Genomic DNA, 16,793 nt, shown 5'->3' with positions numbered 1-16,793 from the left:
ATTATAGGAAGGATATTATTAAACTAGAAAGAGTGCAGAAAAGATTTACTAGGATGCTACTGGGACTTGATGGATTGAGTTATAAGGAGAGGCTGAATAGACTGGGACTTTTTTCTCTGGAGCGTAGAAGGCTGAGGGGTGACCTTATAGAGGTCTATAAAATAATGAGGGGCATAGACAAGGTAGATAGTCAATATCTTTTCCCAAAGGTAGAGGAGTCTTAAAACTAGAGGGCATAGGTTTAAGGTGAGAGATACAAAAGTGTCCAGAAGGGCAAGTTTGAAAAACTTGGTGAGTGTCTGGAACAAGCTGCTAGAGGTAGTAGTAGAGGCAGGTACAATTTTATCTTTTAAAAAGCATTTAGATAGTTACATGGGTAAGATGGGTATAGAGAGATATGGGCCAAATGCGGGCAATTGGGATTAGCTTGAGGGTTTTAAAAAAAATAAATAAGGGCAGCATGGACAAGTTGGGCCGAAGGGCCTGTTTCCATGCTGTAAACCTCTATGACTCTATACTTTGTACTGGACAAAAATAAATCACACGGGTCAATATAGATTTTGTATTGGAAATTCTTAAACCAGATGAGTTTAAATGCATCAAGCCAACCAGTTGATCAAAAGTATTTTTCTCTCTTACCAAAATGTTTTTTTTATACAAAATGTATTGAATTTGTTGCTATTTTGTTGGACAGTCAGCAACAGATGTTCAGGAGAATACCAAGAGGAAGGCACTGGGCTTGTTCAAAAGGGTCTCAAGTTTGGGGAAACAGCTGAACCTTATGTCAAGAGACAGTGCCCACCAGCTGAAAAGCTAGGGATGGGTCGACCTCCACCAGCCCAGGAAACCATGACAGGATTTTATGGCTGTCAGGCAGTTTAACCAATCAAATAGCCATAGCTCTGCAGTCCTTGCAGCACCACCTCTAGTGGCAATTCCCAATGCTGTTAAAGGCCAGACTTGAAGGTAAGTGGGGGAAAGGGAGGGGGCCATGTCACTGGATGGTGTGTCAGGGGTATGTTCCTTGGGCACCGGGTGCCTGGACAGGAAGGATACCCCAAGCCTGTTGTCAGGGTTCACTTGTGGCTTCACCATGTTGCACGTGCACCCTCACCACTGGTAAAATTCCAGTGACAGTAGGAGACAACTCTTTATTGACCTTTTAAAGGACTCAATGGACCCAAATGTGTGCAGGATGCCTGTCACCAACTTAGCCGCTGGTAAAATACCAATGCACATGGATAAGCGACCAGCAATGCACCCTGCACCATCTCATCTTTAGAAACCCAGCTACACCCCCCACCCACCAATTGTCTGCCACCCTGCTCCTTGTGGGGGATAAAATTCTGGCCAACAAGCTGGGAAATTGCGCCACATCAATGAGAGGAATAAAATGGAATATGATGCAAGAAAAAGTGGAGAAGTGAATGCAGACATGACTGGAGGAAGAAAAGATAAGAAAAGCCTGAGAGAGAAGCTCTGTGGCCAAAAATGGGCGATTGGTGGGCTGAGATCCTGAATAGTATCTAATAGTCATGAATAGAAACTGTGAATACAGAGTGAAACTTAAAAGTAAACTGACCAGTGACAAGAGAGCTGGCTAAGCTAAGTTCTTAAGACAAGGTAGTAACATCTTCTGTGTCTACCTTGATTGAAAAGCCTGAGGATAGTAAAAGTTTGTGGGAAAGCATTGGAATGAAAGTTCAGCTTGGAGCCAGTGCAAGATCAGTGGTTGTTGGAAAGTCATTATTAGAGTCAGGAAGGAGCCATTACAGAATTGTGATAGAGCAGAGCAATGTCCAGTCAGCAAATGAGTGGATATGAGTCCAGAAGAGAATATAAGAAAGCAGTTTGATCTGACAGCTTACTCCAAATGAATCTGATCAGGGAGCCCAGAAAAGTGAAACTTAGGAATCCAGCAGCAGGTTCCAGCTGAGAACTCAATGGAGGAACAAAGCACAGCTGTTGGGCCTGGGGAGTAATATGATAGTTGTGGGGAAAGAAATGGCGTTCAGCCAAAAAATCCTATAGACGATCTGATATTCCGTAATTTGCTGTGAGGCATTGGTCCCAGTAGGTGACAATGTTAGTTAGGAGACGAGCATAATGTCAGGAATTGGAGTTGGTAGCTGATGTCGTGAGAAAAACAGATAGGTCAGTACCTTCAGATGTGTGAAGATCTAGAAAGGGGCTGTAAAGAATAAAAGGAAATAAATTTGATTCATGTACAGATGCAAGGGAAAGCAGCAACAGCCACTGTGAGCAAAACCACTAAAGATGTAGTTCCAATTTGGGAGTCAGTGGAGCAACATGTTCTACATGAGACAAGAGTGTCTGCCCTTTGTATCAAGGCAGTATTTGACTGAATGTGGTATCAAGGAGCCCTAGCAAAATTGAAGTCAATGGGAATCGGAGGAACACTCTCCAATGGTTGGAGTCACATGCAGCACAGAAGGAAGGTAGTTGTGACTGTTGAAAGCCAATCATCTCAGCCTTAGGACATCACTGCAAGTGTTACTCAGGGCTTAGGCCCAACCGTCTTCTGCTGCCTCATCAATGACCTTTGTCCATCATAAGGTCAGTAGTGGGGATGTTCACTGATGATTATACAATGTTTAGTTCCATTCACAACTTCTTAGGTAATGAAACATGTTGTGCAGCAAGACCGGAACAACATTCAAGCATGGGCTGATAAGTGGCAAAAATCATTTGTGCCACAGAAATGGCAGGCACTGACCATCTCCCAAGAGTCTAGCCACCTCCCCATGACATTCAATGGTAATAGCATTAACGCCCCATGGGTAACCATTGACCAGAAACTGCAAGAACAGATCAGAAGCTGGGAATTCTGTGATGAGTAACTCATTTCCTAACTCCCCATAGTCTGCCCAAGAGCTACAAGGCTCAAATCAATGTCCACACTTGCCTGGATGAATGCAGCTGCAGCAAGACTCAAGAAATTTGACACCATCCAGGAGGAAACATTTTGCTTGATTGGCAGCCTACACTAGCAGTGTGTACCATCTCTAAGATGCACTGCAACAACTCAACAAGGCTCTTTTGATAGCACCTTCTAAACCTCTAACCTCTACCACCAAAAAGGACGAGGGCAGCAGGAGCATGTGAACACCACCACCTGCAAGATCTCCTCAAAGGCATACACCTTGACATGGAAATATAACAATGTTCCTTCAATACAACTGGGTCTAAATCCTGGAAGTCCCTCCCTATCATGACTATGGGTATAACTACAAGGCAGGGACAGCAGCTGTTCAAGAAGATGAATCACCATCTCAAGGACAATTATGATTGTGGGGGCTTCCTCCCTGTTGCGGTTTTGTGCATGTCCAAGTGGTTTTGGAAGGTCAAGGCCCACACAGTTTGAGGCCTTCTTTGACTCCTGAACACTGCAGATTAATTGTATTAATGAAACAAACTTTATTAATTACTTTTTATTTAACTGGAGGTGAGCCTAATGTCACTCTATTTGCTCTCTCCAAAGTGATTGGGGTTAACACATTTTTGAGGTCAGAATGAAGGTTGCCTCACTTTCCAGATGGCTGTGCTATATTTGAGTTCGAGTGCTTGGTCCTGTTAGGAAAACAAAGGTAATTTTATGGGATTTATATTTGTATTGATAAACATTAGAACTAAGGTATAGTCTTAAGTGGGTTTAATTTAATGTTTCTATGAAAGGAAGGGTAAAACCTATAATTAGAGTCATTCTGGACAAAGGTGTTTGGATTTGTGGAGTTTGGTTCAGTTCCAACTGTGGGTTCCTATTGCTTAGAGGGGGGTTATGGCATGAAGAGTAAATAGAGGCTGGAAAAAGCAGCAGTGGTAGCTTAGCAACTGGGGCCTTTTAAAGTAGGAAGGCTTTTAAAGTTTTAGTTTTCAGCTAAATGTGTATGCAGTTGGAGACTGGACAGTGGAGTGAACATCTCTCAACTCTGCCAAGAGAAGCTGGACAGGACAAGGGAGCTGAAAAGAGGCAGACCTTCCAAAGAATCAGATATAGTCCAGATAACTAAGGAATTTGGACAGAAAGAATGTCTTAAGACTGAAGCTCAAAGAGACCAAGATAGTGTTCAGAGTTGAATTCAAGGGAGAAGCAGACAATGGGTGGAATTTTACAGCCTCGCTCATCCTGAAACCGTAAAATCCCACCTGAGGTCAACAGACCTTTCCATGTCCTGCCTCTAGCCCGCTTCAATTCCCATGGCAGGCGGTGCAATAAAATTCCAGCCAATGTGTTATGAGTGAAAGAAACAGCTGCAGTAAGCATGGATAAAGTGGGAAAGCAAACTTTAGAAGTAAATCAAAAGTTTAATAGAGTCTGGGAATCGAGGGTTGAAACAATTGTGAACAATAGACAAAGAAATCCTGAAGTGGAAGTTCTAAAACCTGGATAATGGACTTGTTGTTAAAAATGAAGTGGAAGCTTTGTTTGAAAGAGTAATGCAGAAAACCTGGACAGGATTTCGGAAAGCAAACCACTGGTGGAAAGCATTGTTGTGAAAGAAGATTTTGAAGTGTGTTTTTGGGGAATGGAGTTTGGAAACTCTCATGTGACAATCATCTGAAGGAATTTTGAGGAGAAATCCACAGACATTCACTTGGGTTCAGAGTAGAGATTGTATCTGAACTTGCCAATCAGTGTGCTTAAAGGGGACTGTGTATTACTGAGACCATTGTAGCTTAAGAAGTACTTTGCAATCCGTGTTAATTGTTAAATCTGCATGTATTTGTGAAGCTAGGGGCCAAGTAAAGGAGTAATATATCATAATCCAACATTTTATGTTTAATGTTTTTTCTTGCTGTTAAAGCTAATTATAGGTTCTGTGACTCTGTTCCTCCACATTTTAAAAATGAAAGCAAAAGTTATGATATTTTGAGCCAGAGTTCCATTCTGGAATCTTCCCGTCCAGCTATAACATCAACCGGGATTGAAAGTCCTGAAAGATTTTTCAGCTTCAACCTCTTTCACCTTGATGAGTAGCGTGTCCTTTCTGTAGACAGGATTTTAATTGCTATAAACTGAGCTGTGCAATACCTGGGTGTTTTCTGAGCACTCTCGCCAAATCCTCAATAATCTTGATGCAGTTTAATCCCTGCAAGAGATGTGAAACAAAATGTGTCATTTTTTTCCTTTTCATCCCTCCCTGCTGTTTCTCATAAATATGACTAGGCATGGTAGAAAGGGACTGATAGATTTTCAACAAAGTTCCATTTAGGGATTAACAGCTGGAGTCACATAATGGGTGTAAAATATTATGGTCAATAAATAATAGACGTTTTAATAAAAAAACAAATTTCTTGATTAAGCCAAAATAGGAAGCAAAGCAAATAATGAAAAATGAATCAAAGCAAATTACTGCGGATGCTGGAATTTGAAACCAAAAGAGAAAATGCTGGAAAATCTCAGCAGGTTTGGCAGCATCTGTAAGGAGAGAAAAGAGCTGACGTTTCGATGACCCTTTGTCAAAGCTTGTCAAATGAAAAAATGAAGTCAGACTCCGGCAGGTAGATTTTAGGTAAATGATCTAGCAGAGGCAGCTGAACATTGACAAGTATAATTAGTGCAGTACAGATGTAAGAAACCAAGACACAGCATGCTTTAAATGGACAATCATACTGTGTGCAATTGAAAGGAAATAGGGAGTTTTTTGATAATGCTTGGTGACGTAGTAAAAGGAAAATCAAATAAAAATCAGGTTCCAATGGTAGAGGTGAAACAATCTGGAAGTTACTACCGGACAATACATTAGTTATAACCCATAAAGATCATGGTATACAGTTTTGATACCTGATCGTTGGAACAATGGCCTAGATTTTGCATTCAGCAGCGAAACAAGGTACTCCCCATTTCCCCATGGCAGTATAAACCTGGTGCTAAATCAAAGAAATCTCTTAATATGCAGCAGCAATCAGGAAGCAACCAGTCAAATTGAGGTATTCATACACAATGGCAATTAAAGGCAATTTAACTAAATTTTCAGATAATGAAATGAATCTGTGATTATGTCAAGACTGAAGCTAAAGATATAGGGGTCGATCTTATCAAAAAATTCTAAGTGCCAAACGAGTGTGAAAATGGGAGAATTGCACTCTTTTTTTGGCGAGCTCTCAGAGCTCTCTTTGTCGGCACAGTGGATAACACTGCTGCCTCACAGCGCCAGGGACCCAGGTTCAATTCCCAGCTTGGGTCACTGTCTGCGTGGAGTTTGCATGTTCTCCCCGTGTCGGCGTGGGTTTTCTCCGGGTGTTCCGGTTTCCTCCCACAGTCTGAAAGACGTGCTGGTTAGGTGCATTGACCCGAACAGGCGCCGGAGTGTGGCGACTAGGGGAATTTCACAGTAACTACATTGCAACGTTAATGTAAGCCTTACTTGTGACTAATAAATAAACTTTACTTTAGAGAGTACCTTATGCACTTAGTGCAAAAAAAAGAGGCAAAGTGTGAGTCACGCCCATAGGGGGAGTGGACGGAGTTTATTCTCGCTGGGAAGCTGGTTGCTGACTCCCAGGGGTGCTATTGCGCATCTGCCTTGATCTCTCAGTGTTCTGTGTGCAAGTGTCGCTCCTAACCGCCCCCCTCGAGCGCCACTCCAATCCAATCGCTGACCCAGCCAATCCCTGATGCAGAGTTACCCTCCTGCCTCCCTATCATTACCCTGCTCCATCATAGCCTCGGCCCCTCCTAGTAGGCCCCACCCCCCTTTGCACTGCCCAGTGCCAGACTGACACTGCCCAAGGGGCACCTCCCACCTGCCCCCAACCATCCGAGGGGGCCTCAATGACCTCTGGTCCCACCGGCAAGGCCTTCACAACTGGTCCCTATTGCTGGGGACCATACGTGATCCTCATCGGTTAGGACCTACACCAACGAGGATGTTAAGGCAAGTGAGCCCGGACGATTCCATCTGGGACTCACTAATTGTGTTAAAAAAAAAATTTAAATCCAGGGGCGGTAAGATCGCGAGAGGTGAGAAACTGAGTGCGAACCAAGTTTTTCCCCTCTCTCGCGATCTTACCAGGTTGCCACGCTGACCGACCAGCATGACGAGCCAGTAAGATCGCCCCCATAGACTTTATGGAATTATTTTTAAAATGCAGACTTTTTAAGTTATTATGCTGAAATTTGACATTCCACAAACATAGGATTCACTTTTCAGGATCAATAAGGCAGCATCATAGTACTTATCATAGACTATTAAAAGTTCCAGTTCCACCTCATTCAACAAGCTGCAAAGTTTTCCTGGTTTTCTTTTGAACAGTGAGACTAGAAACATAGGAACAAGAATAGGCCACTCAGCCCATCGAGCCTGCTCACCATTTAATACAACTATGGCTGTCAGAATCAAAATGCTCATCATTTCATGACTGTAATAGGGATAGCAGTCTGTGGGAATCTCGCCGACAGCAACTTCTAAGTTTCGGCATTATGCTGTACTTGTCCAAATTCCGAAAGTTGCTGTCAGTTTCAGTGTGGTAACGATACAGTACAATAATGGCTGCACTGTCATTACTGCAGCAAAGTTCAGGCCAATATTTTTGTCTCTGAGAGGGCACATATGAATCAATTATGAGGAATGATTGAAAAAAAAATGGTCTCATTCTCTTTGGGAAAGATGAACATTCAAAAATAGGTCTTGGGAGTTTGCAAAATTAGGAAGGGAATTGGCAAGATTCAAGTTTGAAGGGTCAGAAGAGTTAAACATTTTGGTTAATTAGAACTTTTTATGAGGGCATTCCACATTCAGTACTTATTACGTAGAAGTAAACCTTTTAACTTATCCAGATGTGTTTCAAAGAAAACATAGTGAACGTACCTCTGCTGTTTCCCGATCTTCAAACGTCATACAGATATCAAGATCACTTTGTCTGAAGCCAAACCCATTCTTGGAGGACCCAAACAAGCAGAGTTTTGCTTTAGCTGTAAAATAATAAACTGCACTGAATTTTACAAATAGTGTTTCTTCAACTTAAAAACCACACAAGGAATTCTAAACTTTCTTCTTATTAGGAGTAAAACAAATTAAGTTATTCTGAGTTTGGGTTGTAATAGATTTCTTCAAACAGTGAAACAAATGCTCTCAATTCTCCACAACAATACTTCGTTAAAATCACTAGTTAAGGATTTTGTTTGTAAGCAAACACATCAAAGACGACTTTTAAAAACAATATAAAATTCTGTTTGTATATTTCAACAACGTCAGAATGTAACAGAATTTTTCGATCAAAAGTAAACACTAAACACTCATTGACTTACAAATTTCAAGTCTTATTCAAAAAAAAGACTCTTACTTTAGGGAAGTATAAATAAACTCATTTTCCTGGCCCTTCCTCTGGGGAATTTCATCTTCCATGGGTGCAACGGGCAAGAAAAGAGGGGGATGTAAAAACACTGGCGGGCAAAATAAAGGAAAATTTCAAGATGTTTTATAAATATATTAAGGTGACCAGGGACAGAGTAGGGCCCATTAGGGGCCACAGTGGCAATCTGTGGAAGACGTAGGTGAGGTTTAAAAATTAGTTTTTTGCATCTGTGTTCAATGTGGAGAAGGACAATGAAGGTAAAGAAATCAGGGAGGGAGGCTACAATATAATTGAACAAATTAGCATTGGGGAGCAATGGGGTTTAGTGGGCTAAAAAGTGGATAAATCCCCAGGCCTAGATGCAATCTATCCAAGGCTGCTGTGGGAGGCAAGAGTGGAAATTGCAGGGACTCGGATGCTAATTTTCAAATCCTCTCTGGCCAAAGGAGAGATGATGTGGAGATGCTGGCGTTAGACTGGGGTAAACACAGTAAGAAGTCTCACAACACCAGGTTAAGAGAGGTTAACACCAGGCGGACAGAGTACCCTTCGTCATCCAGTACTTCCCCGGAGCGGAGAAGCTACGACATCTTCTCCGGAGCCTTCAACATGTCATTGATGAAGACGAACATCTCGCCAAGGCCATTCCCACACCCCCTCTACTTGCCTTCAAACAACCGCACAACCTCAAACAGACCATTGTCCGCAGCAAACTACCCAGCCTTCAGGAGAACAGTGACCACGACACCATACAACCCCGCCACAGCAACCTCTGTAAGACATGCCGGATCATCAACACGGATGCCATCATCTCACATGAGAATACCATCCACCAGGTACACGGTACATACACTTGCAACTCGGCCAATGTTGTCTACCTGATACGCTGCAGGAAAGGATGTCCCAAGGCATGGTACATTGGGGAGACCATGCAGACGCTACGACAATGGATGAATGAACACCGCTCGACAATCACCAGGCAAGAGAGTTCTCTTCCTGTTGGGGAACACTTTGTGGTCACGGGCATTCGGCTTCTGATCTTCGGGTAAGCGTATTCCAAGGCGGCCTTCGCGACACACGACAACACAGTCGCTGAGCAGAGATTGATAGCCAAGTTCCGCACACATGAGGACGGCCTCAAACGGGATCTTGGGTTCATGTTACACTATCTGTAACCCCCACGACTTGCCTGGGCTTGCAAAATCTCACTAACTGCCCTGTCTGGAGACAATACACATCTGTTTAACCTGTGCTTAACGCTCTCTCCACTCATTGTCTGTACCTTTAAGTCTCGATTACCTGTAAAGACTCGCATTCCAACCATTATTTTGTAAATTGAGTTTGTGTCTTTATATGCCCTGTTTGTGAACAGAACTCCCATTTACCTGATGAAGGAGCAGCGCTCTGAAAGCTAGTGGCTTTTGCTACCAAATAAACCTGTTGGACTTTATCGTGGTGTTGTGAGACTTCTTACAAAGGAGAGATACCAGAAGACTGGAGGACAGTTAATGCGGTACCATTATTCAAGAAGGGAAGTAGGGATAAACCAGGTAATTACAGGTCAGTGAATCGAACATCAGTGGTAGGGAAATTATCAAAATAAATTCTGAGGGACAAAATTAATCTCCGTTTCTAGAGGCAAGGATTAATCAGGAATAGTCAGCATGGCTTTGTCAGGGGAAAATCATGCCCAACAAATTTGATTGAATTTTTCGAGGAGGTGACTAAGTGTGTAGATGAGGGCAATGCAATTGATGTAGTCGACATGGACTTCAGTAAGGCTTTTGACAGGCTCCCGCATGGAAGACTGACTAAGAAGTTAAGAGTCCGTGGGATCCAGGACAATTTGGATCCAAAATTGGTTGAGTGGCAGGAGGCAGAGGGCGTTGGTCGAAGGTTGTTTTTGTGACTGGAAGCCTGTGTACTGCAGTGATTGGTGCTGGGTCCTTTGCTGTTTGTAGTGTACATTAGTGATCTAGATGTGAAAGTAGGACGTATGATCAGTAGGTTCGCAGATGACATAACAATTGGTGGTATGATAAATAGCGAGGAGGAAAGCCTTAGAAAACAAGACGATACAGACAGGCTGGTCAGATGGACAGAACAGTGCAAATGGAAGTTAATCCTGCAAAGTGACAGGTGATGCATTTTAGGAGGACTAACAAGATAAGGAAATGAACGGTAGGATGCTAGGAAGTATAGAGGACCAGAGGGACTTTGGGGTGCATATCCATAGATCCCTGAAGGCAGCAGGACAGGGAGATAAGATGGTTAAGAAGGTATATGGGATACTTGCCTTTATTAGCTGAGGCTGAGAATATAAGAGAGGGACGGTTATGATGGAGCTGTATAAAACACTTGTTAGGCTACAGCTAGAGTACTGTGTGCAGCTCTGGTCGCCTCACTTTGGAAGGATGTGACTGCCCTAGAAAGGGTGCAGAGGAATTTCATCAGGCATGTACCTGGGCTGGAGCATTTCAGCTGTGAAGGAGAAGGGAGTTAGACTGAGGTTGTTTTCCTTAAAGAGACGAGAAGGCTCAAGCAGGACCTGATCAAGGTGTATAAAATGATGAGAGTCATAGATAGGAAGGAACTTTCCCCCTTAGTAGAGGGGTCAATAACCATAGATAAGGGATAGATTTCAAGTAACAGGCAGGAGGTTTAGAGCGGATTTGAGGTAAAACATTTTCACCCAGAAGGTGGTAGAAATCTGGAGCTCATTGCCTGAAAGGGTGGCAAAGGCAGGAGCACTTCAAATGGCATGACATACAAGGCAATGGACCAAGTGCTGAAAAGTGCGATTAGAATAGAGGGTGTTTGATGGCTGGCACACGATGGGCCAAAGGGTCTCATTTTGTGTTTTAAAATTCTATAACTCGATGACTTCCCAACCTTCCATCTTTTTCTTTGAGTGCTAAGCATGTGGGTGCCCAATCTGTTCAGGAAAAGCTGTTGCTGCAGCATGCCTCCAATCCTGTTGGGCCAAAGATCTGCAGGTAGATCACTATTTTATTAGGTGCTTCCGCGAATGCTTGCATTTCAATCACATCCCAAAGTCTGTGGCTAGAAAGGCACTGTCTGACCCCTTTAACTTCATGTGTTTTCTGGTACTGGTATTTGGGTGTGCTACTCCTAATTAGGGTTCAGGGAGGAGAGGCAGGAAAATAATTAATCTTTGTTTCTAAAATCATTACCATATTTCATAAAATAATTTTGGTTTATGATGCACCAATTACTTCCAATATGTCTATCATCACAAAGACTTATTCTGGATCCTCTAATTCTGCCCTCCTGTGTATTCCAAGTTGCAATTACTCCATCTCTGGTGGTTGTGCCTTCAGTTGCTGAGGCCCAAGCTTTGGAATTCCCTCCCTACACCTCTTTACCTATGAATACATAACTCATGGGTCAAGTTTTTAGTTATCTGACCTAATATTTTATGTGGCTTAGTGTCATGCTTTGTTTCATAATGCTCCTGTGAAGTGCCTTGGGAGGCTTCATTACATTAAAAAGTGCTATATAAATGCAATATGTTGTTTGCTATTTTCAGTAATGATACATAGCAAGATCAACTGAAAAATTCAATTTGATTAAGTTGTCTCTATTATGGACACACTTAGTAAATTAATAACCAAAGGTATACAAACATCATTCATACCATCAAGTTCTCTCCTGATAAATGCCTCCAGTTTTACCAATATATGTTCACGTGCTTGAATTTCCAGACGATCTGGGGCAAAGTCACCTGAGTTGGAAAGGGAAGATGTTTAGTTTCAATAATTTATTTGATGTTCTGGCAGGAATCTTTGAGCTTCCATGGTTGGCACTTGGCTGCACTTCCTTCCATCCCACTTCCTATAAGGACTCTACTCCGTACATCCAGTTTTTCCAACACTTTTGCATCTGTTCCTACGATGTCACCTTCCATACCAATACTATGCATTTTATTTTTAAAAAAGTTTATTTATTAGTGACACAAGTAGGCTTATGTTAACACTGCAATGAATTTGCTGTGAAAATCCCCTTCTTTCCTTTTCAACAGAGGATTCCTCTCCAGCATGGAAGACAGGGTCCACAGCTGCATCAATCTCATTCCCTGCACTTCTGTTTTCACACCTTTCCCTCCTTGCTTTGTCTTTACCAATCATCAGATTTGACAAATCATTCCTTCACCATTTTCACCTCCTCCACCACCAAACACAACTCTACTCCTCATTTAGCAATCCAAATGAACAGTTTTATAAGATGCAGGAGTAGGCCCATTGGTCCCTCAAGCCTACTCTTTCCTCATGACACCCTGGTCTGTGCCTCAATCACACCCAACATCCCGTTCCCAAACCATGTTACTGTGCAAATGAAGGAGATGCAACACTTGCCCTTTTAACTTCTCCAGGGCCCCAAATACCCCTTCCAGTTGAAATGGTGATTTACTTCTGCTTCCCAGTGTGGCTTTTGAACTAGAAGAGCCATAATTTAGACATAATCTTCTCAGTCCAGCAACTGCAGCTGAATGCCACGGACAAAGAAGAGCACTATGTACTGTCTTCATCAATTTGACCAAGGCATTCGACTACATGAGCAGAGGTGGTCTGTTTAAGTTACTGGAGAAAATCATCATCTCTTTCCCATTAAAACATGATGGGCAAGGTCAGCTACAATGAGGTAACATCGGAACCCTTTGAGGTCCGCAGTGGGGTCAAACGGGCTTGCGTTCTGGCACCAACACTTTTCTGGTATATTCTTCTTTCTGCTGCTGTCATTTGCTTTCAGTTCATTTACATCGGGTATCTACTTAGATACGAGAACTGATGTGAAGTTGTACAGCATTGTCAAAGCATTAGGAACACAAATATCATGGTCCAGGGTTTTGCCATACTTCTATCTGCCAGCATCATGATGCTGGAGGTCACTGATAGTTTCATACATCTTGGCTCAACAATCTCAACAATCCACTCAGCTATGAATAAATACTACAAGTCAATCAATCTCGTTGAAACTCTGTCTCTCATGAAGCATTCCAATCTTCATCTTCAAAATCTAGCTTCGGAATTCTCTCCAAAAGTCTCTCCAACTTGGATGATGTCAATGACAGCTCAATGTCATGTTCCAAGATTCCGTTCCTGATTCTCAAGTATGCACTCAAGCACTAACTCACAAGCACAACTTAAGCTCTTCAGCTGTGCAATGCACAATACTACAAAAGATAGTATGGAGCCTCATGCTTCGTTCCAACAGCCCACAGCACAGAGTCACCAACCTTCTGTTGTCTTTTTAGATGTTCAGGACTGCTCCTGAACCTTCATTACTGTCAAACACAGCCCCTTTTCTGCTTGGAGCCTCTTACTCTGTCCCTCTCCCTTTCAGGGATCTCTCCTGTCTGAATAAAAAATTAGGAGCAGCAATTGCTCCTCAGGGAATCTTTAATCCCTGAAAATGAAACAAGGTAGGAGGGGGTGAGGAAAGCAGCGAAAGATTTGTCTAAATGGTTATCTGTAGGCATCCCAATTCTGCTCTCTCTAACTATTAAACAGGGACAACGGTGGTTTACAATACCAATATATTTTGCGCTATCTGGCACTCTCCTGGAGTTCCCTTGTATATTCGGAATTTCCAACAGCTTGATTTTTTTTAAAAAGTTGGTCACTTCAGATAATGCATTCTTCAAAAAACTACTCATAATAATAACTGATTGTAAATCTGCATAAGTTTTTAGGATTTACATTGAAATTTGTAGTTTTTGGATCAGTTTGGGTTATTGCGCTTGAACAAAGATATATTGCTTGGAGTGAAACTGATGGTTTGATTTTGTTTTTACAAAGCCAGTCTGAAAGTCATGAAGTCAGTTGCGCTGTCAGCTTGGTCTTCAGTTGTGGTGGGTTTACTGTGCTGGGCTCTTCGACTGCCTAGCTGCTTCCCCCCAAGCTTTCAAAGACAGAGCAGCATTTTATCTTGAGTCTTGGGCAATTTAATGTCCCATTAACCAGCATTTTGATAATCAGCCACTGTCCATTCCCTGAGCAGGCTGGAAAGCAAAGATTATACTGCAATATAGTTCTATCACTGGATGGTAGAATGCAAGTTTCTGTCAAAATTCAGAAATAGTGACATTTTGTTCCATTCCATCCCTAGGACTTTGTTGCAGGGAGAGGAATGTCATCTTTTCAATTAAGAAAATAGCATATGCTGCAGTGGACTAAATTTTACGGGAAAGGGATGATAAGAGAAAAGTTGTGCTTCAAACAAAATAAAGATGGTGAATTAGAACTTGGAGATAAAATTCCATGATTTTTCAAAGCATATAATTAACAATATGATGATACAGCATTATGTTAATACGAAAAACAACATTTAATTTCTTAAGAAAACTTAAGATTCCTCATTTTTTTCAAGTATTAAATATACAGCTTTCAAAAAAGGATAAAACAAGGCATATACTTACAGTAACACTGGGGAGGAACCTGATCCAACGCATTCAGAAACCTTGGAGTCATTTGTGGCAATGGATCCAGATCAACCTTTTTGAAATCCTCTGGACAATCAGGCTTTAAGTGTCCTTCTCGCTTACACAAGCTGCATACTATTATAGAAGCCTATTTTAGAGAAATGGTGATAGTAATTTTGTCTTTAAAAAAAAATTACTGCACTTCATTAATGCAATCAAATATACAGTTACTAAATGCAATAACCTCAAAAAATTGTGAAAGTTTATGCAAGTATTTTTCTATGCTTTAACTATTCTGAACAGCAGACTCAAAATATTCATGCAATTAATCAAAATACAGCTCCAGTTTCAGGGAAAAAAATTGTTTCTGAAGGTGGGTATTACCTTGCCCATTGTAAAAACAGCTTTGCTGAATGTATAAAACATATTGTCATCACTGCACTGCAATTCATTGCCATGCAAGGCTGTTCCAATTCCCCCAAGAAGTGATTCCTTATTTATTTCATGCTGAACTTCTTCTTTCTGCTTTGGAGCTATTTCGTTTGAAGTAGTATGTCTGACTAGCTGAGGTGGCACATCATTTTCACACTTTACAGGTGTAAGGCCCTTCCAGTTCAGAAATTCGTGATCAATTACTCCATCTTCATCAGACTGATTAACTTCTTCACTAGACTCAGTATATATATGTTCAATTTCATCTTCAGCTGTCAGACTGTCCAGATGAACCCGTGAGGTGAAATTCAGATCCACCTCATCATCGTCATCATCATCATCCCCCTCTTCCTCCCCCTCTTCATTCCTTTTGTGATGCTGTATTGGCTTTTTAGAGAAATTATGTAATTCATCTGCACTGTCAGAGCTTTCTTGAGCTTCATTATTCAATTTTGTTCCCTCATGTTTTGCTTTTAGTGGACTGGAGTCGTCCGCACCAAAATCATCACTTTCCACGTTCCAAGGCGTCGGAAAACACTCAGAATCTGAAAGGCTTTTGGAATGAAAGTGATCTCTGTAACAATTTGTATGCTTCACACCCATTTCTTCATCACTAGAGGTCTCATTATCTGCTTCTGTAGATTGTTCGAATTTACCTTCCTTTAGTATCCCACCAGCAATGGTTGAATTGTCTTTTTGCTCTCCAGATATATCAAAGAGTTCTTCATCATTTCCACTTTCTAAAAGTTCATCACTGTGTTTATCTTCACCTTCTGGTTGATTTAGATCATGCTCATGAAACCTATCTCCTGTAATTCTAATTTTCTGTACATCAGATACCAGCTCTTCTTCTGTGAAGCTCTCACTCTCACACTCTTGTGCTATTTGTAGGTTTCCACAAGAATCTTCAGAAGGCAGATTTTCACCATCTTTGCATATGGCATTATCATGCAACTCTGGGCATTTCCCATTGGGGATTTCTGATGTCATACTACTTAGTTGTGTCTTTGAAGGGTAAAATTCAAGCAATTTCTGTTGATCTGCCACAACATTAGATGCCCCTTTAGAATTATTTTTTGCATTCTCTCTTTTCTTGAACTTTGCTGACTTGTACTTAGGCAATGCGAAATAGCTGTAAGTAGCTCTTAAACAATGAATGATGTAGTCATAAACCATTTGGCTATTGAGTGTTCGTGCAACATTTCTCTTTACAGAGTATGGATCTGGAGAAACAAAAACATAATTAATGGTGGTTGGTAACTGCGTGGCTCGGCAAACACCTTATTCACTGAATTTTATAGTGAGTTTACAAGTCAATTTCAGGGGCATTATAGTCATTTAGAGCAAGATCACATCTAGGATCACCACTATTACATTTTGTGGCACCTGAAACAATCAGAGAAGAAGCAAATCTTGCGAAATACCTTTTTGCATATGGACAATGTAGAGACATACAGATAGTAAAGACAAATAGGGCAGTAGCTCTGTTCAAACTATGAAATTATTAAATATCAGAAAACTATTAAACACTATATTTTCTTTATGTCAGAATATCTAACTCTTTACTAGTTATGGTTCTGGATATCAAGTATTTCAATAA

At 41.5% G+C, this 16,793-nt stretch overlaps 1 protein-coding gene across 9 annotated transcripts in view; it reads right to left on the bottom strand.

The window, feature by feature from the left end:
* Positions 1-16,793, bottom strand: part of LOC144494902 (terminal uridylyltransferase 7-like) — a 90,740-nt gene that overhangs the window by 17,668 nt on the left and 56,279 nt on the right. For all 9 annotated transcript variants that reach the window (XM_078214432.1, XM_078214426.1, XM_078214431.1 and 6 more), the window contains exons 13-17: positions 15,146-16,416; positions 14,759-14,909; positions 11,978-12,064; positions 7,833-7,936; positions 5,054-5,111 (exon numbers count right to left, since the gene is read on the bottom strand). In XM_078214432.1, the coding sequence (XP_078070558.1) occupies positions 5,054-5,111; positions 7,833-7,936; positions 11,978-12,064; positions 14,759-14,909; positions 15,146-16,416 (1,671 nt within the window). The remainder of the gene's footprint in view (positions 1-5,053; positions 5,112-7,832; positions 7,937-11,977; positions 12,065-14,758; positions 14,910-15,145; positions 16,417-16,793) is intronic.

Source organism: Mustelus asterias, chromosome 6 (genome assembly GCF_964213995.1).
Source record: "Mustelus asterias chromosome 6, sMusAst1.hap1.1, whole genome shotgun sequence".
Classification (NCBI taxonomy): Eukaryota; Metazoa; Chordata; class Chondrichthyes; order Carcharhiniformes; family Triakidae; genus Mustelus; species Mustelus asterias.
Note: the sequence above shows the minus strand (reverse complement) of the source record. Positions and strands in the feature narration are given on the sequence as shown.